We start from the raw sequence: 21,214 nt of genomic DNA, 5'->3' as shown, positions 1-21,214 counted from the left end.
CACAACCATTGATCTTCATTAGAACACTATCTTTGGACTTTGTCTCAGACACTTATTGATCTTAATACACAATATATTTGTTCCTTAATGATCCACCCACGTTTATCTCAAATGGAAGTCAGTCATATGCTGTTATTTTTGGCCCTTTGTGAAGTTTTATAAGTTGTCATGGTATATAAGCTTGTTTAGTACGTTTGTCTGTTGTGCGGTAACGATATGAGTTTGTTTGTGCTTGTGTGTGTTTGTTTGTAAATTGGGTTAGTTGGGAGGGCAGAGTGGGTGGGTAATCAGTGTTCATATTTGGGGAGGGGGGAAGGAGGGTGTGTCTGTTGTACTTGTTGCGTGAGCTCATTGTTAGCCCCAGCCCACTGTGGATTTGAAAAAGATGCCTCTGTTTGCTTTAGGGCCGAGTGACAGTCATGCTAACCACTAACCAAGTTCTCTCTTTCTCTTTCTCCCTCTCTCTCTCTCTCTCTCTCTCTCTCTCTCTCTCTCTCTCTCTCTCTCTCTCTCTCTCTCTCTCTCTCTCTCTCTCTCTCTCTCTCTCTCTCTCTCTCTCTCTCTCTCTCTCTCTCTCTCTCACACACACACACGCACACGCAGACACACTCACCTTGGTGCCAAAGACTGACTGGCCACAGTGACTCACACATGCAATCAGCCTCGCGAACACACACACTATGGGACTATATATGTTTTACTTGAACCTATTCTTAATACACCACATTTTTTGCCTAGTTTATACCTGGTGCTAACATGCATCCTTTGTTCTGATCTTGTCCACATTCCGATTGTGCCCACATTTTCAGATATGCATCTACATATGGAATAAAAATGTGTCTCTTATCCATCCAGTGTCTCCGATTCTGACCAGAGTTCCTGGTACCTCCCTTTAAGCAAATTATTTGACAGATATTCTTTCAAAACAATATTTATTTTAAGACACATATTGATGTCATACTGTAAGTCGATAGTGCCACCTGTCAATGATTGTATAGGGCAAGGTAAGGATCATTTAAAAGGCTTCACTGTTCAGATCCAAAACTACCTTTGACTACTTCTGATCACAGTCAGAACACTGTTTTATAATCGCCTGTCAAAAACATGTGGGCACAGTCAGAATGTGGACAAGATGAGGATAATGGATGCATGTTAGCACCAGGTATAAACAGGCTTCTGTGACAGTTACTGTACATTGGAAAGGCCCACAGAGAACCAGTTTCAGTTTGATTGACAGCTCCTGGGTACAAGTCACCCCACCTCTGTTTGTTCAAGTGGCCAATCCCGGCTTTACTCTGCCTAATGTCAACTCTTCTCAAACAATAGACTCACTGTTTAGTTAACTATTCCTCACCTCCCCACCCTTCACTCCCCTGTCTCCCCCTTCCTATGACCTTCCTCCCTGTTCCCAAACCTCCCTCACCTCCCCACCCTTCACTCCCCTGTCTCCCCCTTCCTTTAACCCTCCCTCCCTGTTCCTAAACCTCCCTCACCTCCCCACCCTTCACTCGACTGTCTCCCCCTTCCTTTAACCCTTCATCCCTGTTCCTAAACCTCCCTCACTCCCTTCCTCTCTCCATCCCTTTATCTGTTCTCCTTCCCCTCCCTCACCTCATCCCTCCATCTGATTCTCCGACAGAGGTAATGAGATGTTTCATTATTTGCATTTCACAGCTTTTAATAGTCTGAGAATTTAGGCTAAGCCCCGGGTCGCCGGTGAGGGAGATACCAGGGGAGCCAAGCCTGGCTGAGGGGCCTGGGAGAGACAGAATAGCCCAGAAACACTAGAAAGAGAGGAAGAATGGGAAAGGGAGAGAGGGAAAGAGAGAGAACCTTATTTAATAAGTGGTCACAGACTAAACTTTGAAAGGGACAGGTACTATTATAGGGGGGGTCACAGAGAAATCCAGGAGGCATAGTGTATAACAGAGGTTCTCACACTGTGATCAAACAGAAGCATGCAGTCATTAACTGAAAAATGTCCCTCACAGATTCATTTCCCAGTAAAGACAGTATGCAGCGTTAGCTTCAGTCTTAGTTAACACTAAAAACTAACATATAGTTCTAAAATAAGTTTTGTTATTACGGAAGCTGAGTCCGTATTGGTACAGTGTTGAATATGTCTGTAATCATACAGTAGTTTTATCCATCAGCTATTGTAAAGCTAATGTAAGGCTGTGGGTTGTAGGTCAGACACAATGTACATTAAACTGTAAACATTAAGGATGAGACTGTGTAATTCATAAGGGGATATAAAATAAATATTAAGGGGAGGGGGAAAAGCGGCACCCACAGACGCTACATCATGGAAGCCCGGACTGATCTTCTACCCAGAAGCTCTTGCTTTAATACAGGAGCCAATTAGAATACAGGTATGGTGGATCACAGTAAAAGGCCTATACATATCACATGACATTCCAGTTCCACACTAATTTAGCCTTTAGCTAACAACGTACAGATGCTGTTAATGGCACTGTAGCACCCGGAAAACAATTTCCAAGCATGCCGCTGGTCAAGTCATCGAGCTTAGCTACTATTAAAGTACCCTGAGTATTTAGGCTAGCTGTCACCCTGAGTATTTAGGCTAGCTGTCACCCTGAGTATTTAGGCTAGCTGTCTCCCTGATTATTTTGGCTAGCTGTTAGCCTGAGTATTTGGGCTTGCTATCACCCTGAGTATTTAGGCTAGCTATCACCCTGAGTATTTAGGCTAGCTGTCACCCTGAGTATTTAGGCTAGCTATCACCCTGATTATTTAGGCTAGCTGTCACCCTGAGTATTTAGGCTAGCTGTCACCCTAAGTATTTAGGCTAGCTGTCACCCTGAGGATTTAGGCTAGCTGTCTCCCTGAGTATTTAGGCTAGCTGTCTCACTGAGTATTTAGGATAGCTGTCACCCTGAGTAGTTGGACAAGCTGTCACCCTGAGTATTTAGGCTAGCTGTCACCCTGAGGATTTAGGCTAGCTGTCACCCTGAGTATTTAGGCTAGCTGTCTCACTGAGTATTTAGGATAGCTGTCACCCTGAGTAGTTGGACTAGCTGTCACCCTGAGTATTTAGGCTAGCTATCACCCTGAGTATTTGGGCTAGCTGTCACCCTGAGTATTTAGGCTAGCTATCACCCTGAGTATTTTGGCTAGCTGTTAGCCTGAGTATTTGGGCTTGCTGTCTCCCTAAGTATTTCGTCGAGCTGTCACCCTGAGTATTTCGGCTAGCTGTTAGCCTGAGTATTTGGGCTTGCTGTCTCCCTGAGTATTTCGGCTAGCTGTCACCCTGAATATTTAGGCAAGCTGTCACATAGAGTATTTAGGTTAGCTGTCACCCTGAGTATTTAGGCTAGCTGTCACCCTGAGTATTTAGGCTAGCTGTCTCCCTGAATATTTAGGCTAGCTGTCACCCTGATCATTTAGGCTAGCTGTCACCCTGAGTATTTCGGCTAGCTGTCACCCTGAGTATTTAGGCTAGCTGTCACCCTGAGTATTTGAGCTAGCTGTCACCCTGAGTATTTAGGCTAGCTGTCACCCTGAGTATTTAGGCTAGCTTTTAGCCTGAGTATTTAGGTTAGCTGTCTCACTGAGTATTTAGGCTAGCTTTCACCCTGAGTATTTAGGCTAGCTGTCAGCCTGAGTATTTGGGCTAGTTGTCACCGTGAGTATTTAGGCTAGCTGTCACCCTGCGTATTTAGGCTAGCTGTCACCCTGAGGATTTAGGCTAGCTGTGTTCCTGAGTATTTAGGCTAGCTGTCACCCTGAGTATTTAGGCTAGCTGTCACCCTGCATATTTAGGTTAGCTGTCTCCCTCAGTATTTAGGCCAACTATCTCCCTGAGTATTTGGGCTAGCTGTCTCCCTGAGTATTTAGGCTAGCTGTCTCCCTGATTATTTAGGCTAGCTGTCTCCCTGAGTATTCAGGCTAGCTGTCACCCTGAGTATTTAGGCTAGCTGTCACCCTGAGTATTTGGGCTAGCTGTCTCCCTGATTATTTAGGCTAGCTGTCTCCCTGAGTATTCAGGCTAGCTGTCACCCTGAGTATTTAGGTTAGCTGTCACCCTGAGTATTTGGGCTAGCTGTCTCCCTGAGTATTTAGGCTAGCTGTCACCCTGAGTATTTAGGCTAGCTGTCACCCTGAGTATTTAGGCTAGCTGTCACCCTGAGTATTTAGGCTCGCTGTCACCTGAGTATTTAGGCTAGCTGTCTCCCTGAGTATTTAGGCTAGCTGTCTCCCTGAGTATTTAGGCTAGCTCTCACCCTGAGTATTTTTGTTAGCTGTCACCCTGAGTATTTAGGCTAGCTGTCTCCCTGAGTATTTAGCCTAGCTGTCACCCTGATCATTTAGGCTAGCTGTCTCTCTGAGTATTTGGGCTAGCTGTCACCCATAGTATTTAGGCTACCTCTCTCCCTGAGTATTTAGGCTAGCTTTTAGCCTGAGTATTTAGGCTAGCTGTCACCCTGAGTATTTAGGCTAGCTGTCACCCTGAGTATTTGGGCTAGCTGTCTCCCTGAGGATTTAGGCTAGCTGTCTCCCTGAGTATTTAGGCTAGCTCTCACCCTGAGTATTTGGGTTAGCTGTCACCCTGAGTATTTAGGCTAGATGTCTCCCTGAGTATTTAGCCTAGCTTTCACCCTGATCATTTAGGCTAGCTGTCTCTCTGAGTATTTGGGCTAGCTGTCACCCATAGTATTTAGGCTACCTCTCACCCTGAGTATTTAGGCTAGCTGTCACCCTGAGTATTTAGGCTAGCTGTCACCCTGAGTATTTGGGCTAGCTGTCAGCCTGAGTTTTTAGGCTAGCTGTCTCCCTGAGTATTTAGGCTAGCTGTCACCCTGAGTATTTAGGCTTGCTGTCACCCTGGGTATTTAGGCTAGCTTTTCGCCTGAGTATTTAGGCTAGCTGTCTCACTGAGTATTTAGGCAAGCTGTCACAATGAGTATTTAGGCTAGCTGTCACCCTGAGTTTTTGGACTAGCTGTCACCCTGAGTATTTACGCTAGCTGTCACCCTGCATATTTAGGCTAGCTGTCACCCTGAGGATTTATGCTAGCTGTCACCCTGAGTATTTGGGCTAGCTGACACCCTGGGTATTTAGGCTAGCTGTCACCCTGAGTATTTAGGCTAGCTGTCACCCTGCATATTTAGGTTAGCTGTCTCCCTGAGTATTTTTGTTAGCTGTCACCCTGAATATTTAGGCTAGCTGTCTCCCTGAGTATTTAGCCTAGCTGTCACCCTGATCATTTAGGCTAGCTGTCTCTCTGAGTATTTGGGCTAGCTGTCACCCATAGTATTTAGGCTACCTTTCACCCTGAGTATTTAGGCTAGCTGTCTCCCTGAGTATTTAGGCTAGCTTTTAGCCTGAGCATTTAGGCTAGCTGTCACCCTGAGTATTTGGGCTAGCTGTCTCCCTGAGGATTTAGGCTAGCTGTCTCCCTGAGTATTTAGGCTAGCTCTCACCCTGAGTATTTGGGTTAGCTGTCACCCTGAGTATTTAGGCTAGATGTCTCCCTGAGTATTTAGCCTAGCTTTCACCCTGATCATTTAGGCTAGCTGTCTCTCTGAGTATTTGGGCTAGCTGTCACCCATAGTATTTAGGCTACCTCTCACCCTGGGTATTTAGGCTAGCTGTCTCCTGAGTATTTAGGCTAGCTGTCACCCTGAGTATTTAGGCTAGCTGTCACCCTGAGTATTTGGGCTAGCTGTCAGCCTGAGTTTTTAGGCTAGCTGTCTCCCTGAGTATTTAGGCTAGCTGTCACCCTGAGTATTTAGGCTTGCTGTCACCCTGGGTATTTATGCTAGCTTTTAGCCTGAGTATTTAGGTTAGCTGTCTCACTGAGTATTTAGGCTAGCTGTCACAATGAGTATTTAGGCTTGCTGTCACCCTGGGTATTTATGCTAGCTTTTAGCCTGAGTATTTAGGCTAGCTGTCACCCTGAGTATTTGGGCTAGCTGTCAGCCTGAGTTTTTAGGCTAGCTGTCTCCCTGAGTATTTAGGCTAGCTGTCACCCTGAGTATTTAGGCTTGCTGTCACCCTGGGTATTTATGCTAGCTTTTAGCCTGAGCTGTCTCACTGAGTATTTAGGCTAGCTGTCACAATGAGTATTTAGGCTAGCTGTCACCCTGAGTTTTTGGACTAGCTGTCACCCTGAGTATTTAGGCTAGCTGTCACCCTGAGTATTTAGGCTAGCTGTCACCCTGAGTATTTAGGCTAGCTGTCTCCTGAGTATTTAGGTTAGCTGTCACCCTGATCATTTAGGCTAGCTGTCTCTCTGAGTATTTGGGCTAGCTGTCTCCCTGAGTATTTCACCCTGAGTATTTAGGCTAGCTGTCTCCTGTATTTAGGCTAGCTGTCTCCTGAGTATTTGGGCTAGCTGTCAGCATTTAGGCTAGCTGTCACCCTGAGTATTTGGGCTGTCTCCCTGGGTATTTGCTAGCTCTCCCCTGAGTATTTAGGCTAGCTGTCTCCTGAGTATTTAGGCTAGCTGTCACCCTGAGTATTTAGGCTATTTGGGTTAGCTGTGTCTCCCTGAGTATTTAGGCTAGATGCTGTCTCCCTGAGTATTTAGGCTAGCTGTCTCCCTGAGTTTTAGGCTAGCTGTCTCCCTGGGCCTGTCTGATCATTTAGGCTAGCTGTCTCTCTGAGTATTTGGGCTAGCTGTCACCCATAGTATTTAGGCTAGCTCTCTGTCACCCTGAGTATTTAGGCTAGCTGTCTCCTGAGTATTTGGGCCCTGGGTATTTAGGCTAGCTGTCTCTCTGAGTATTTAGGCTAGCTGTCACCCTGAGTATTTAGGCTAGCTGTCACCCTGAGTATTTGGGCTAGCTGTCAGCCTGAGTTTTTAGGCTAGCTGTCTCCCTGAGTATTTAGGCTAGCTGTCACCCTGAGTATTTAGGCTTGCTGTCACCCTGGGTATTTATGCTAGCTTTTAGCCTGAGTATTTAGGTTAGCTGTCTCACTGAGTATTTAGGCTAGCTGTCACAATGAGTATTTAGGCTAGCTGTCACCCTGAGTTTTTGGACTAGCTGTCACCCTGAGTATTTAGGCTAGCTGTCACCCTGAGTATTTCGGCTAGCTGTCTCCCTGAGTATTTAGGCTACCTGTCACCCTAAATATTTAGGCTAGCTGTCACCCGAAATATTTAGGCTAGCTGTCTCCCTGAATATTTAGGCTAGCTGTCTCCCTGAGTATTTAGGCTAGCTGTCACCCTGAGTATATAGGCTAGCTGTCTCACTGAGTATTTAGGCTAGCTGTCTCCCTGAGTATTTAGGTTAGCTGTCACCCTGAGTATTTAGGCTAGCTGTTACCCTGAGTATTTAGGCTAGATGTCTCCCTGAGTATTTAGGCTAGCTGTCACCCTGAGTATTTAGGCTAGCTGTCACCCTGAGTATTTAGGCTAGCTGTCTCCCTGAGTATTTGGGCTAGCTGTCACCCTGAGTATTTGGGCTTGCTGTCTCCCTGAGTATTTTGGCTAGCTGTCTCCCTGAGTATTTTGGCTAGCTGTCTCCCTGAGTATTTAGGCTAGCTGTCTCCCTGGGTATTTGGGCTAGCTCTCTCCCTGAGTATTTAGGCTAGCTGTCTCCCTCAGTATTTAGGCCAACTGTCTCCCTGAGTATTTGGGCTAGCTGTCTCCCTGAGTATTTAGGCTCGCTATCTCCCTGAGTATTTGGGCTAGCTGTCTCCCTGATTATTTAGGCTAGCTGTCACCCTGAGTATTTGGACCAACTTTCTCCCTGAGTATTTGGGCTAGCTGTCTCCCTGAGTATTTAGGCTAGCTGTCTCCCTGAGTATTTAGGCTAGCTGTCTCCCTGAGTTTTTGGGCTAGCTGTCTCCCTGATTATTTAGGCTAGCTGTCACCCTGAGTATTTAGGCCAGCTGTCTCCCTGAGTATTGGGTTAGCTGTGACCCTGAGTATTTGGGCTAGCTGTCTCCCTGAGTATTTAGGCTAGCTGTCTCCCTGAGTATTTAGGCTAGCTGTCTCCCTGAGTATTTGGGCTAGCTGTCTCCCTGATTATTTAGGCTAGCTGTCACCCTGAGTATTTAGGCTAGCTGTCTCCCTGAGTATTGGGTTAGCTGTGACCCTGAGTATTTGGGCTAGCTGTCTCCCTGAGTATTTAGGCTATCTATAATGATAAGTAAGTGGTGAGTGGTGGAGTCGAGGCAAGCTGTGTCCCTGGCACTGACAAACACCTGTTTGCTAAGTGTACAAGATTAATGTACGGTTCACAGTGTCTTTTCTATACTTAGACAGCTACAAGTACAGGTACATACCCTATATTTACAGAAGTATGTGCACCCCCCTTCAAATTAGTGGATTTAGCTATTTCAGCCACACCCTTGCTGACACGTGTATAAAATTTAGCACACAGCCATGCAATCTCCAAAGACAAAATTCGCAATAGAATGGCCTTACTGAAGAGGATCAGTGACTTTCAATGTGGAACTGCCAACTTTCCAACAACTGTTCGACAAATTTCTGCCCTGCTAGAGCTGCCCTAGTCAACTGTAAATGCTGTTATTGTGAAGTGGAAACATCTAGGAGCAACAATGGCTCTGCCCTGATCTTAGAGAACCTTATTTATTCTCTATGTTTGGTTAGATCAGGGTGGGACTCAGATGGGAGAATCTATGTTTTCTATTTCTTTGTTGTTTTTGCCTGGTGTGGTTCCCAATCAGAGGCAGCTGTCTATCGTTGTCTCTGATCGGGGATCATATATAAGTTGTGATTTTCCGTTTGGGTTTTGTAGGGAGTTATTTTCTGTTTAGCTGTTTTGTTGCCTGACAGAACTGTGCTCTTTCGTTTTTTCTACTTTCTTATTTTGTTGCGGTGTTCAGTTTTATTAAAAATCATGAATGCCAAGCTGCACCTTGGTCTCATTCATTTGACGACGGCCGCAACAGGCTCAGCCGCAATGTGGTAGGCCTCTCAAGCTCACAGAACGGGATGAGTAACGCATAAACATTGTCTGTCCTCGGTTGCAACACCATTACCGCGTTCCAAACTGCCTCTGGACGCAACTTCAGCACAACTGTCGGGAGCTTCATGAAATGGGTTTCCATCGCCGAGCAGCCACACACAAGCCTTAGATCACCATGCACAATGCCAAGCGTTGGCTAGATCGGTGTAAAGCTAGTCACAATTGGACTCTGGAGCAGTGGAAACATGTTCTCTAGAGTGATGGATTACGCTTCACCATCTGGCAAGCCGACGGACCAATCTGGGTTTGGCGGATGCCAGGAGAACGCTACCTACCCCAATGCATAGTGCCAACTGTAAAGTTTGGTGGAGGAGGAATAATGGTCTGGGGCTGTTTTTCATGTTTTGGACTAGGCCCCTTAATTCCAGTGAAGGGAAATCTTAATGCTACAGCATACAATGACATTCTAGATGATTCTGTGTTTCCATCTTTGTGGAAACAGTTTGGGGAAGGCCCTTTCCTGTTTTAGCATGACAATGCCCCCATGCACAAAGCGAGGTCCATACAGAAATGGTTTGTCGATGTCGGTGTGGAAGAACTTGACTGGCCTGCAGAGAGCCCTGACCTTAACCCCATTGAACACCTTTGGGATGAATTGGAACGCCAACTACGAGCCAGGCCTAATCGCCCAACATCAGTGCCCGACCTCACTAATGCTCTTGTGGCTGAATGGAAGCAAGTACCAATTTCTAGTGGAAAGCCTTCCCAGAAGAGTGGACGCTGTTATAGCAGCAAAGGAGGGGCCAACTTCATATTAATGCCCATGATCTTGGAATGAGATGTATACTTTTGGTCATGTAGTGAATGACGTTTGTCATATGTGCACAGACACACGATCACGGACACAGACAAACTCAGAGACACACATTCACCAATCCTCCTCACACCTTATTTCTGTCTCCTTCGGTTTATCCCAGCTGATCCAAGTGGTGAATGGATTCACCTTGGAGGTGGGGGGTGGCCCAGGCTTTAGAAGAAAGGTGGAGAGAGGGATTGGGGGAGAGGTGGAGGTGACTTTAAGACACCTTGGATAAGCCTGCTGGATCCTCTTTCCTCACTTCGTGGTGAGACTGTCCTCTCGCACCTGGGCTACCTGGACCCGAGCCAGAACTATGGATCAAACATATGTTTGGGGATGGGGTTAAAGATAGGAACAGGGACAGACAGACGGAGGGACGTAGAGTGGGATAGAGCCTTCTACAGGTTACGTATAGTACTAATGGTCAACTCAAGAGAACTGCATATATTCCCTGTTAACAGTTTTGTTGTTTCTGTGCCTCTCTGCCCGTGTGTGCATGTTTCTACTGTGTGTGTGTGTGTGTGTGTTTTGAGTCTGCCTGTTTAGTTGATGGGCTGCCACCCCATCTTGTCCCAGAGCGGAGCCAGAGCAGAGCAAAGCCAGAGAAGCTCTGTAGGATTGGGGATTAACCCCAGGATAATGGCCTTGATGCCCAGTTGAGTGGAAGGAAAGCTGTTTTAAAAATATTGTCTGCCTGCGAGTCAAACTGACGCAGGCACGACTTAGGGTCTCACTCACTCACTCACTCACTCACTCACTCACTCACTCACTCTGTCTCTCTGTCTCTCTCTCTCTGTCTCTGTCTCTCTCTGTCTCTGTCTTTCCACCTCTTTATCTTTCTACCTCTTTTTCACTCTCTTCAGCTGTCTCTTCATTTTTCTACTTCGTTTGCTGTCTGTCTCCATATCTATACCTCCTCCTCTCTCCTTTCACCCTCTTTATTTCTCTCCATCACTCTCCTCTCCCCTTCCTCTCAGGTCAAGATGCTGTCCTCCTTGCCCAGAGCGACAGAAAATAAAAAAGAGAAAGAGAGAGAAAGGAAAGAGCCCCGTTCCCTCTCTCCATCACCCGTCTCTTCTCCTTAGTTGTCTGCTTTGGACCTAAAGTACCTTGGTTGTGACGCGATCAGGATAGTTGGTGTGTGTGTCTCTGTGTGTTATGATCAGTAGTTGGTGTGTGTGTCTCTGTGTGTTATGATCAGTAGTTGGAGTGTGTGTCTCTGTGCAGGGTGTGTGTTCAGGGACGGGTAGGGGTGTGAGTGTGTGTGTGTGGCTTGAGGATGGTAGTCACTTCTGATTTGGACTCTGTGAGGGTGACAGGGACTTAAAGCTTTTGTGGCATGCTTTAAAGAGAGCCCCTGAGTGCTCTTTCTCTCTCTCTCTGTTTCTCTGTTTCTCTCGCTCTCTCTCTTGCTCTCTCTGTCCTCTTTCTCTCTCTTTCACACACACACACACACACACACACACACACACACACACACACACACACACACACACACACACACACACACACACACACACACACACACACACACACACACACACACACACACACACACACACACACACACACACACACACACACACACACACACACACAGAGACAGACACACACACACAGAGACACACACAGAGACAGACAGACAGACAGCCTTGTCTCTCCATCACTACTTTAGATGAGTAATACATTTACATTTACATTTAAGTCATTTAGCAGACGCTCTTATCCAGAGCGACTTACAAATTGGTGCATTAATACACTCCTATCTCTCTCTCTCCCTCTCTCTCTCACCATTCTTTCTCACTCTCTAGACTGTTTTCCCCCTTTGCAATGGACTGTACTACTCTCCATATTCTCCTAATGGTTCACATTAATTACCACTACTTTATGAGACTCTGAGGGGTTGGGTGGATGAGGGGTGGATAAGGGGTTGTAAGAGATGAACCTTATAGCTCAGGGAGAGTTGGAGGGGCAAGTAAAGGGCATATGGAGGGGAGTGAAGGGAGGAAGGGATGACTGGATGAGTGGGGGATGTTCCCCTTTGGAGCGTAGGGTCCACATCCATAGGAATGCAAGAGAAGGTGGATGGGGAAATGAAAGTAGCCAATTAGACAAATGATCCACAGAGTTCAGAGTTCGTAAGGCAGCTCACTCCATGAAAGTTATTTTTTTTTATCTCTCTCTCCCTCTACCTCTCTCTCTCTGCCAAACTCTCTCTCAGTTTCTCACTGGGTCTACTGAAGCGGTAAATCTGATTAGTGTTCCCCTCTTTCTCTCTCCATCTGCCTCGCTCTCCCTCTCTCACAGCAAGTTGTTGTTTTCAGGCAGATCGCCTATTATACAAGTCAGTATTTGATGCCCATTTATGTCTGAGGACGTTGGGAGATCATGTGGACAACGGCCACTAGGGGCAACAGTGAGCGCTGCTAGGGCGAGGTGGACGGGGTGGGCATGGGCATCTGCTTCTGGTTCCAAAGGTTCTAATCTTGCGATAGTTGTTTTTGTTTTAAGCCTATCCCCAACCTTAACCATTCATAATTGATGCCTAGACTTCACCTTGGAAGGGAGGCGTTGTAATTTGAGGTTTGAGAAACATGGATGAACGTCTAATTCTGACGTGCGACTGTGAGAGCTAGTTGGTTGTTTCGTCTTCCAGCAGTTAATTGTTGCATTTTAATTTGAGCCCGACCGATATGTTTTTTTGTGTCCGGTACCGATTCTGATTTATTGGGGGACAAAATGTACTGATACCGATATATCTGCTGATATACTGTTTTACAGCAGGGAAATGAAAGAGGAAGAGGAGGAGGAGGAGGAGGAGGGGGGGGTGATACTCCAGTGTCAAAGGAAGAGAGGAGGAGTGGAGAACAGGATGAGAGGAGGAAGGGAATAATTGTGTCCTTAAAAGCTGCGGGGTTTGTGTTGAGAGGTGAGGGCTTTCAACTCCTCTATCAGCCCAGAAGAGAAAGGGCTGTTTCTCAAGGTTGGATGCTGCAGTATAGATGTTTGACATGAGAGGAGAATAACGACGTCAAAACATGCCTTTAGAGGGACTGAGGGACAATGTGGGTTCACATTGAACCTCGTTTCCCCTCAGCTTTTCTTTGTGACAAGCCTTGGAGAAAATCTTTACATGTCTTTGGATGGATGGAGGGACAAGGTGATTTTGTGTTGAAGAAAATAACTTCTCAGCTTTTTTACATGCCTTAAAGAACCAAAAAACCCTGGTTACGAGGCAACAGTCAGTTGTGTGGGAGGAAGCAGCCAGTTGGTTGTGTGAGGAAGCAGCCAGTTGGTTGTGTGAGGAAGCAGCCAGTTGGTTATGTGATGAAGCAGCCAGTTGGGTATGTGAGGAAACAGCCAGTTGGTTGTGTGAGGAAGCAGCCAGTTGGTTGTGTGGGAGGAAGCAGCCAGTTGGTTGTGTGAGGAAGCAGCCAGTTGGTTGTGTGAGGAAGCAGCCAGTTGGTTGTGTGGGAGGAAGCAACCAGTTGGTTGAGTGAGGAAGCAGCCAGTTGGTTGTGTGAGGAAGCAGCCAGTTGGTTGTTTGAGGAAGCAGTCAGTTGGTTGTGGGAGGAAGCAGCCAGTTGGTTGTGGGAGGAAGCAGCTCGTTGGTTGTGTGAGGAAGCAGCCCGTTGGTTGTGTGAGGAAGCAGCCAGTTGGTTATGTGAGGAAGCAGCCAGTTGGTTGTGTGAGGAAGCAGCCAGTTGGTTGTGTGAGGAAGCAGCCAGTTGTGTTTGTGAGGAAGCAGTCAGTTGTGTGTGTGAGGAAACAGCCAGTTGGTTGTGAGGAAGCAGCCAGTTGGTTGTGTGAGGAAGCAGCCAGTTGGTTGTGGGAGGAAGCAGCCAGTTGGTTGTGTGAGGAAGCAGCCAGCTGGTTGTGTGAGGAAGCAGCCAGTTGGTTGTGTGAGGAAGCAGCCAGTTGGTTGTGTGAGGAAGCAGCCAGTTGGTTGTGTGAGGAAGCAGCCAGTTGGTTGTGTGTGTGAGGAAGCAGCCAGTTGTGTGTGACCGTCGACAAGCCCTCCCCCTATTCCCCGCAACACACACACGCACGCACACACACACGCACACATACGCACACATACGCACATACGCACACATACGCACGCACACACAGACGCACGCACACATTCACACGCACGCACACATTCACACGCACGCACACACACACACGCACACATTCACATGCACACACACACACACACACGCACACACACAGAGACAGACAGCCTTGTCACTCAGCTGCTGCTGTGTTCGTTGACTTGAGGTATGTTTGTTTGAGTGGATGTGAGAGACACACAGGATTGATGTGATCTTACAAGCCATCAGGTTGAGCACAGCTTTCTCAAACATGACCTGAAGTGTGCCGGCCCCCCAAGCAAACGCTGCTGTCACCTCAGCCAACCACGGCTGTCATCTCCCTGAACAGCCAATGAGAGGTGACAGCTGTGGCATTCCCTAAACAAATCAGCACTGCATTTGGTAACACTCTGCTTATCCTTCACCAAGACGAGAACTTTAGCGGGGGATGCTAATGCTCCAAATACTGTGTGTGTGTGTTGGTGTGTGTGTGTATTGGCCTGTGTGTTGACCTGGGTGTTGTGTTGGCATGTGTGTCTGCGAGTGCAGTTTACATGGCTGTGTGTATTTGTGAGTGTTTGTGTCACGATTCAATCCCCAATTCACACTGTAAGTGCGTCGGCATGGCAATGTCCCTTTGTTCTCTCTCTCCCTCCCTCCCTCCCTCCCTCTTCCTCTCTTCTCTCTCCTTCGTTCCGACTCTCCTGTGTGTTTTCCGCATGTCTTTAACCTGTGAACAGTCAAAGGGGACAAAGGGCTCTGTTGAGTTCTCCTCAAACCGTTACCTATTGATTAGCACCCCAGTAGGAAGGCCATCCATACACATAAAGATCCCAGTAAGAGAAGGCATTAACTGAATGAAATGCAATGCAGCACATACACTGTAAAGCAGTTCAGCTCTGTTTTGTTGAAGAGTTGTGTGTAATCACTGGAGGTCAGTTAGTGGGGTGATAGGGTGGAAAGAAGCCAAATGGAGGACATGTTCTCCCCAGAGAGAGAGATAGTAGCAAGGACCTGTTCTCCCCAGAGAGAGAGAGAGAGAGAGAGAGAGGTCCTGTTCTCCCCAGAGAGAGAGAGAGGGGGCCTGTTCTCCCAAGAGAGAGAGATAGGACATGTTCTCCCCAGAGAGAGAGAGAGGACATGTTCTCCCCAGAGAGAGAGGACCTGTTCTCCCCATAGAGAGAGAGAGGAGCAAGGACCTGTTCTCCCCATAGAGCGAGAGAGAGAGAAGCAAGTACCTGTTCTCCCCATAGAGAGAGAGAGAAGCAAGTACCTGTTCTCCCCATAGAGAGAGAGGGGACCTGTTCTCCCCATAGAGAGAGAGAGGAGCAAGGACCTATTCTCCCCATAGAGAGAGAGAGAAGCAAGTACCTGTTCTCCCCATAGAGAGAGAGGAGCAATGACCTGTTCTCCCCATGGAGAGAGAGAGAGAAGCAAGTACCTGTTCTCCCCATAGAGAGAGAGAGGAGCAAGGACCTGTTCTCCCCAGAGAGAGAGAGAGAGGGCCTGTTCTCCCCATAGAGAGAGAGGAGCAAGGACCTGTTCTCCCCAGAGAGAGAGAGGAGCAAGGACCTGTTCTCCCCATAGAGAGAGAGGAGCAAGGACCTGTTCTCCCCATAGAGAGAGAGAGAGGATCAAGGACCTGTTCTCCCCAGAGAGAGAAAGAGAGGGCCTGTTCTCCCCATAGAGAGAGAGGAGCAAGGACCTGTTCTCCCCATAGAGAGAGAGAGAGGAGCAAGGACCTGTTCTCCCCAGAGAGAGAGATAGGACATGTTCTCCCCAGCGAGAGACAGAGGACATGTTCTCCCCAGAGAGAGAGAGATAGGACATGTTCTCCCCAGAGAGAGAGAGATAGGACATGTTCTCCCCAGAGAGAGAGAGATAGGACATGTTCTCCCCAGAGAGAGAGAGAGGACATGTTCTCCCCAGAGAGAGAGAGAGGACATGTTCTCCCCAGAGAGAGAGATAGGGCCTGTTCTCCCCAGAGAGAGAGATAGGGCCTGTTCTCCCCAGAGAGAGAGATAGGACATGTTCTCCCCAGAGAGCGAGAGAGGACATGTTCTCCCCAGAGAGAGAGAGAGAGGACATGTTCGGCCCAGAGAGAGAGGACATGTTCTCCCCAGAGAGAGAGAGAGAGAGAGAGAGAGAGGACCTGTTCTCCCCATAGAGAGAGAGAGGAGCAAGGACCTGTTCTCCCCATGGAGAGAGAGAGAGAGAGAGAAGCAAGTACCTGTTCTCCCCATAGAGAGAGAGAGAGAAGCAAGTACCTGTTCTTCCCATAGAGAGAGAGGGGACCTGTTCTCCCCATAGAGAGAGAGAGGAGCAAGGACCTATTCTCCCCATAGAGAGAGAGAGAGACGCAAGTACCTGATCTCCCCATATAGAGAGAGGAGCAAGGACCTGTTCTCCCCATGGAGAGCGAGAGAGGAGCAAGGACCTGTTCTCCCCATAGAGCGAGAGAGGAGCAAGGACCTGTTCACCCCATAGGGAGAGAGAGGAGCAAGTACCTGTTCTCCCCATAGAGAGAGAGAGGAGCAAGGACCTGTTCTCCTCATAGAGAGAGAGAGTAGCAAGGACCTGTTCTCCCCATAGAGAGAGAGAGAGAGGGGAGCAAGTACCTGTTCTCCCCATAGAGAGAGAGAGGAGCAAGGACCTGTTCTCCCCATAGAGAGAGAGGAGCAAGGACCTGTTCTCCCCATAGAGAGAGAGGAGCAAGGACCTGTTCTCCTCATAGAGAGAGAGAGAGAGAGGGGAGCAAGTACCTGTTCTCCCCATAGAGAGAGAGAGGAGCAAGGACCTGTTCTCCCCATAGAGAGAGAGGAGCAAGGACCTGTTCTCCCCATAGAGAGAGAGGAGCAAGGACCTGTTCTCCTCATAGAGAGAGAGAGTAGCAAGGACCTGTTCTCCCCATGGAGAGAGAGAGAGAGGAGCAAGGACCTGTTCTCCCCATCAAATCAAATCATCAAATCAAATGTATTTATATAACCCTTCGTACATCAGCTGATATCTCAAAGTGCTGTACAGAAACCCAGCCTAAAACCCCAAACAGCAAGCAATTCAGGTGTAGAAGCACGGTGGCTAGGAAAAACTCCCTAGAACGGCCAAAACCTAGGAAGAAACCTAGAGAGGAATCAGGCTATGTGGGGTGGCCAGACCTCTTCTGGCTGTGCCGGGTGGAGATTATAACAGAACATGGCCAAGATGTTCAAATGTTCATAAATGACCAGCATGGTCCAATAATAATAAGGCAGAACAGTTGAAACTGGAGCAGCAGCACGGCCAGGTGGACTGGGGAAAGCAAGGAGTCATCATGTCAGGTAGTCCTGAGGCAGAGAGAGAGAGAAGCAAGGACCTGTTCTACCCATAGAGAGAGAGAGGAGCAAGGACCTGTTCTCCTCATAAAAAGAGAGAGAGGAGCAAGGACCTGTCCTCCCCATAGAGAGAGAGAGAGAGAGATAAGCATGGACCTGTTCTCCCCATAGAGAGAGGAGCAAGGACCTGTTCTCCTCATAAAGAGAGAGAGATGAGCAAGGACCTGTCCTCCCCATAGAGAGAGAGAGGAGCAAGGACCTGTCCTCCCCATAGAGAGAGAGAGAGAGAGAGAGAGGGAGAGAGAGAGAGAAGCAAGGACCTGTTCTCCCCATAGAGAGAGGAACAAGGAAATGTTCTCCTCATAAAGAGAGAGAGGAGCAAGGACCTGTCCTCCCCATAGAGAGAGAGAGAGAAGCAAGGACTTGTGAACTCTCTCTCACACACAAACACACACACACACACACACAGACAGACAGACAGACAGACAGACAGACAGACAGACAGACAGACAGACAGACAGACAGACAGACAGACAGACAGACAGACAGACAGACAGACAGACAGACAGACAGACAGACAGACAGACAGACAGACAGACAGACAGACAGACAGACAGACAGACAGACAGACAGACAGAGTCTCTAGTCTCCAGGGTGAACCACAGTTCTCCAGGCTGTACAACACACAGTGCTTGGTTTGTCAGTAGCTGATTGGGCCATGTTGGGGTATTTTGCATTGCTTTGAATCAGGGATTTCGAGGCAATGTTTGCATTTTTTTATGCTTTGTGGTAATTAGTCATTAGGAATTGTATAGCTCATCTCATACTCCCAAGCTCTGTCAATGTTTTACTGTAACTGGCAAACTGTATTGGATGGTGGACTGGTTTGTTATAACCTACCTACCACCGTCCCAGTCTCCCTTCCTCCCAGTCAGCTAACCAAATGAAACTGTAAACTCTCTCTCCCTCAGACCGTATCCAGGAGAGGCTAACAGGTCAGCTAACTCAATGAACAGCAACAGGAAGGAGGACATGGAGATCTCGTCCCACTACCGGCAGCTCCTGCGGGAGCTCAGCGAGCAGCGGCAGCATGGCATCCTGTGTGACGCCTGTGTCATCGTGGAGGGGAAGATCTTCAAGGCCCACAAGAACGTCCTCCTGGGCTCCTCGCGTTACTTCAAGACCCTCTACTGCCAGGTGGGTGTGGGAGATCTGTGGAGATGTTTATGTACGTTGGTGGTGGAGGACTGGAAGTTGGCCTTAATCCCAGATCACAGTTAAGTGCTGCTGTCCCCTTTGCCTGCTCTATATGGGGTTGATTGATTGATTGGTTGCTTGAATGACATACTATGTTAAGCATATTGAGTTTGTGAGAAGGCACCCCAATGGTGGAACAAGCTTCCCGCTAACGTCGGGACAGTCTTCAACCTTACCTCTTTAAAGAGTATCTTAAGTAAACCTCACGGTGCTTGTCTTTTCCTACTAACATTTCGCTACTTTATTGAGGGAAAATCTACTTACTGCAACTGTGATATGTGGTTGTCTCACCTAGCTACTGTAAGATGAATGCTCTGGATAAGAGCGTCTGCTAAATGACTAACATGTAAATGTGAAGGGCTAAACAGTAACGACAGGTCACCAAACATACTTTTATTCATCATTCAGGTGAAGAAAGGGGCGGAGCCACATCACCAGACGACTGTCACTCACCTGGACATCGTCACGGCGACGGGCTTCAAGGCCATCCTGGACTTCATGTACTCGGCCCACCTGGCGCTGACCAGTAAAAACGTCATTGAGGTGATGTCAGCCGCCAGCTACCTGCAGATGACCGACATCGTCCAGGCCTGTCACGGCTTCATCAGGGCCGCGCTGGACATCAGTCTCCGCTCTGAACTGGCCGACGTCGAGATGGGCGCTGCCGCGGGCGCTGGGATAGGGGGAGGGGGAGGAGGGGTGGCGTCAGAAGCCTTGGTGTCTATCATATCAGGACGAAGCTCCTCTCCCTGGCTGGGGAGGCATACCAGCCCGGCCAACTCCTCTGGGGACTCCGCCATTGCCAGCTGCCATGAGGGTAGTGGCAGTACCTACGGGAAAGAGGACCAGGAACCACCCAAGAGCCACGAGAGCCAAGAGGACGGTGGTCACGACTCCCAGCCCGCCTGGCCACACAGCTATCGCCCCATCACTGTCAAAGAGGAACAAGTCTCACCCTCCTCTGTTTCTCACCCCCGGGATGGACCCAATGTGGGAGCAGGGACACAGGGGGATCAGGGGGGAGGAGGAGAAGGGCCATGGCAGCCCTCTGGGTCTGGGCGGAGGAAAAACCGGAAGAACAAGGACACGGTCAGACACATTACCCAGCAGGCCGAGGGGGACAGAGACAGCAGGGCGGGATCGCCGCTGCCCTCCATGATGGGCGTGACGGGGTGGAGCTACAATGGAAAAGACATCCCAGGTAGGACACTCACCCTGGGTACATGGGAGGGTTACAGAGAGAGAGTGATGGAGCTGGTGGTCCCAGGTAGCTGAGCTTCATCCTCGGTACAGGGGAAGGGAGGGCAGCTTGTGCTATATGCTTTGGTTGTATCTACTTAATTCATATTTGGTAACATGATTATCGTATATCATTTTGAAAGGTAAAGCAAAGGGCACATAGAGTTGAAGTCAGAAGTTTACATACACTTAGGTTGGAGTCATTTAAACTCGTGTTCAACCACTCCACAAATGTCTTGTTAACAAACTATAGTTTTGGCAAGTCGGTTAGGGCATCTACTTTTTGCACGACACAAGTCATTTTTCCAACAATTGTTTACAGACAGATTATTTAACTTATAATTCACTGTATCACAATTCCAGTGGGTCAGAAATTTACATACACTAAGTTGACTGTGCCTTTAAACAGCTTGGAAAATTCCAGATAATTATGTAATGGCTTGAGAAGCTTCTGATAGGCTAATCGACATAATTTGAGTCAATTGGAGGTGTACCTGTGGATGTATTTCAAGACCTATCTTCAAACTCCGTGCCTCTTTGCTTGACATCTGTACAAACAATAGTACGCAAGTATAAACAGCATGGGACCACGCAACCGTCATACCGCTCAGGAAGGAGACGCCTTCTGTCTCCTAGAGATTAACATACTTTGGTGCGAAAAGTGCAAATCAATTCCAGAACAACAGCAAAGGACCTTGTAAAGATGCTGGAGGAAACAGGTAAAAAAGTATCTATATCCACAGTAAAACGACTCCTATATCGACATAACCTGAGAGGCCGCTCAGCAAGGAAGAAGCCACTGCTCCAAAACCGTCATAAAAAAGCCAGACTACGGTTTGTAACTGCACATGGGTACAAAGATCATACTTTTTCGAGAAATGTGCTCTGGTCTGATGAAACAAAAATAGAACTGTTCATAATGACCATCATTATGTCTGGAGGAAAAAGGGGGAGGCTTGCAAGCCGAAGAACATCATCCCAATCGTGAAGCACGGGGGTGGCAGCATCGTGTTGTGGGGGTGCTTTACTGCAGGAGGGACTGGTGCACTTCACAAAATACATGAAATCATGGGGAGGAAAATTATGTGGATATATTGAAGCAACATCTCAAAACATCAGTCAGGAAGTTAAAGCTTGATCTCAAATGGGACTTCCAAATGGACAATGACCCCAAGCATACTTCCAAAGTTGTGTCAAAATGGCTTAAGGACAACAAAGTCAAGGTATTGGAGTGGCCATCACATAGCCCTGACCTCAATCTTATAGATTTGTGTGCAGAACTTATAAAGTGTGTGCGAGCAAGGAGGCCTACAAACCTGACTCAGTTACACGAGCTCTGTCAGGAGGAATGGGCCCAACTTATTGTGGGAAGCTTGTGGAAGGCTACCCGAAACGTTTCACCCAAGTTAAACAATTTAAATGCAATGCTACCAGTTTTTATTTATTTCACCTATATTTAAATAATGTTTTTTCACCTTTATTTAACCAGGTAGGCTAGTTGAGAACACGTTCTCATTTACAACTGCGACCCGGCCAAGATAAAGCATAGCAGTTTGATACATACAACAA

The 21,214-nt window shown here is 47.8% G+C and overlaps 1 protein-coding gene across 1 annotated transcript in view; it reads left to right on the top strand.

Moving 5' to 3' along the window:
• Positions 1–21,214, top strand: part of LOC124041683 (zinc finger and BTB domain-containing protein 46-like) — a 224,966-nt gene that overhangs the window by 94,469 nt on the left and 109,283 nt on the right. Inside the window, exons 2-3 of the mRNA XM_046359552.1 lie at positions 18,121–18,346; positions 18,815–19,607. Coding sequence (XP_046215508.1) covers positions 18,158–18,346; positions 18,815–19,607 — 982 coding nt within the window. The 5' untranslated portion in view covers positions 18,121–18,157. The remainder of the gene's footprint in view (positions 1–18,120; positions 18,347–18,814; positions 19,608–21,214) is intronic.

The sequence above is a fragment of the Oncorhynchus gorbuscha genome, linkage group LG08 (genome assembly GCF_021184085.1).
Source record: "Oncorhynchus gorbuscha isolate QuinsamMale2020 ecotype Even-year linkage group LG08, OgorEven_v1.0, whole genome shotgun sequence".
Taxonomy (NCBI): domain Eukaryota; kingdom Metazoa; phylum Chordata; class Actinopteri; order Salmoniformes; family Salmonidae; genus Oncorhynchus; species Oncorhynchus gorbuscha.
The sequence above is the reverse complement of the archived record's forward strand: the minus strand, read 5'-3'. Positions and strand labels throughout refer to the sequence as shown.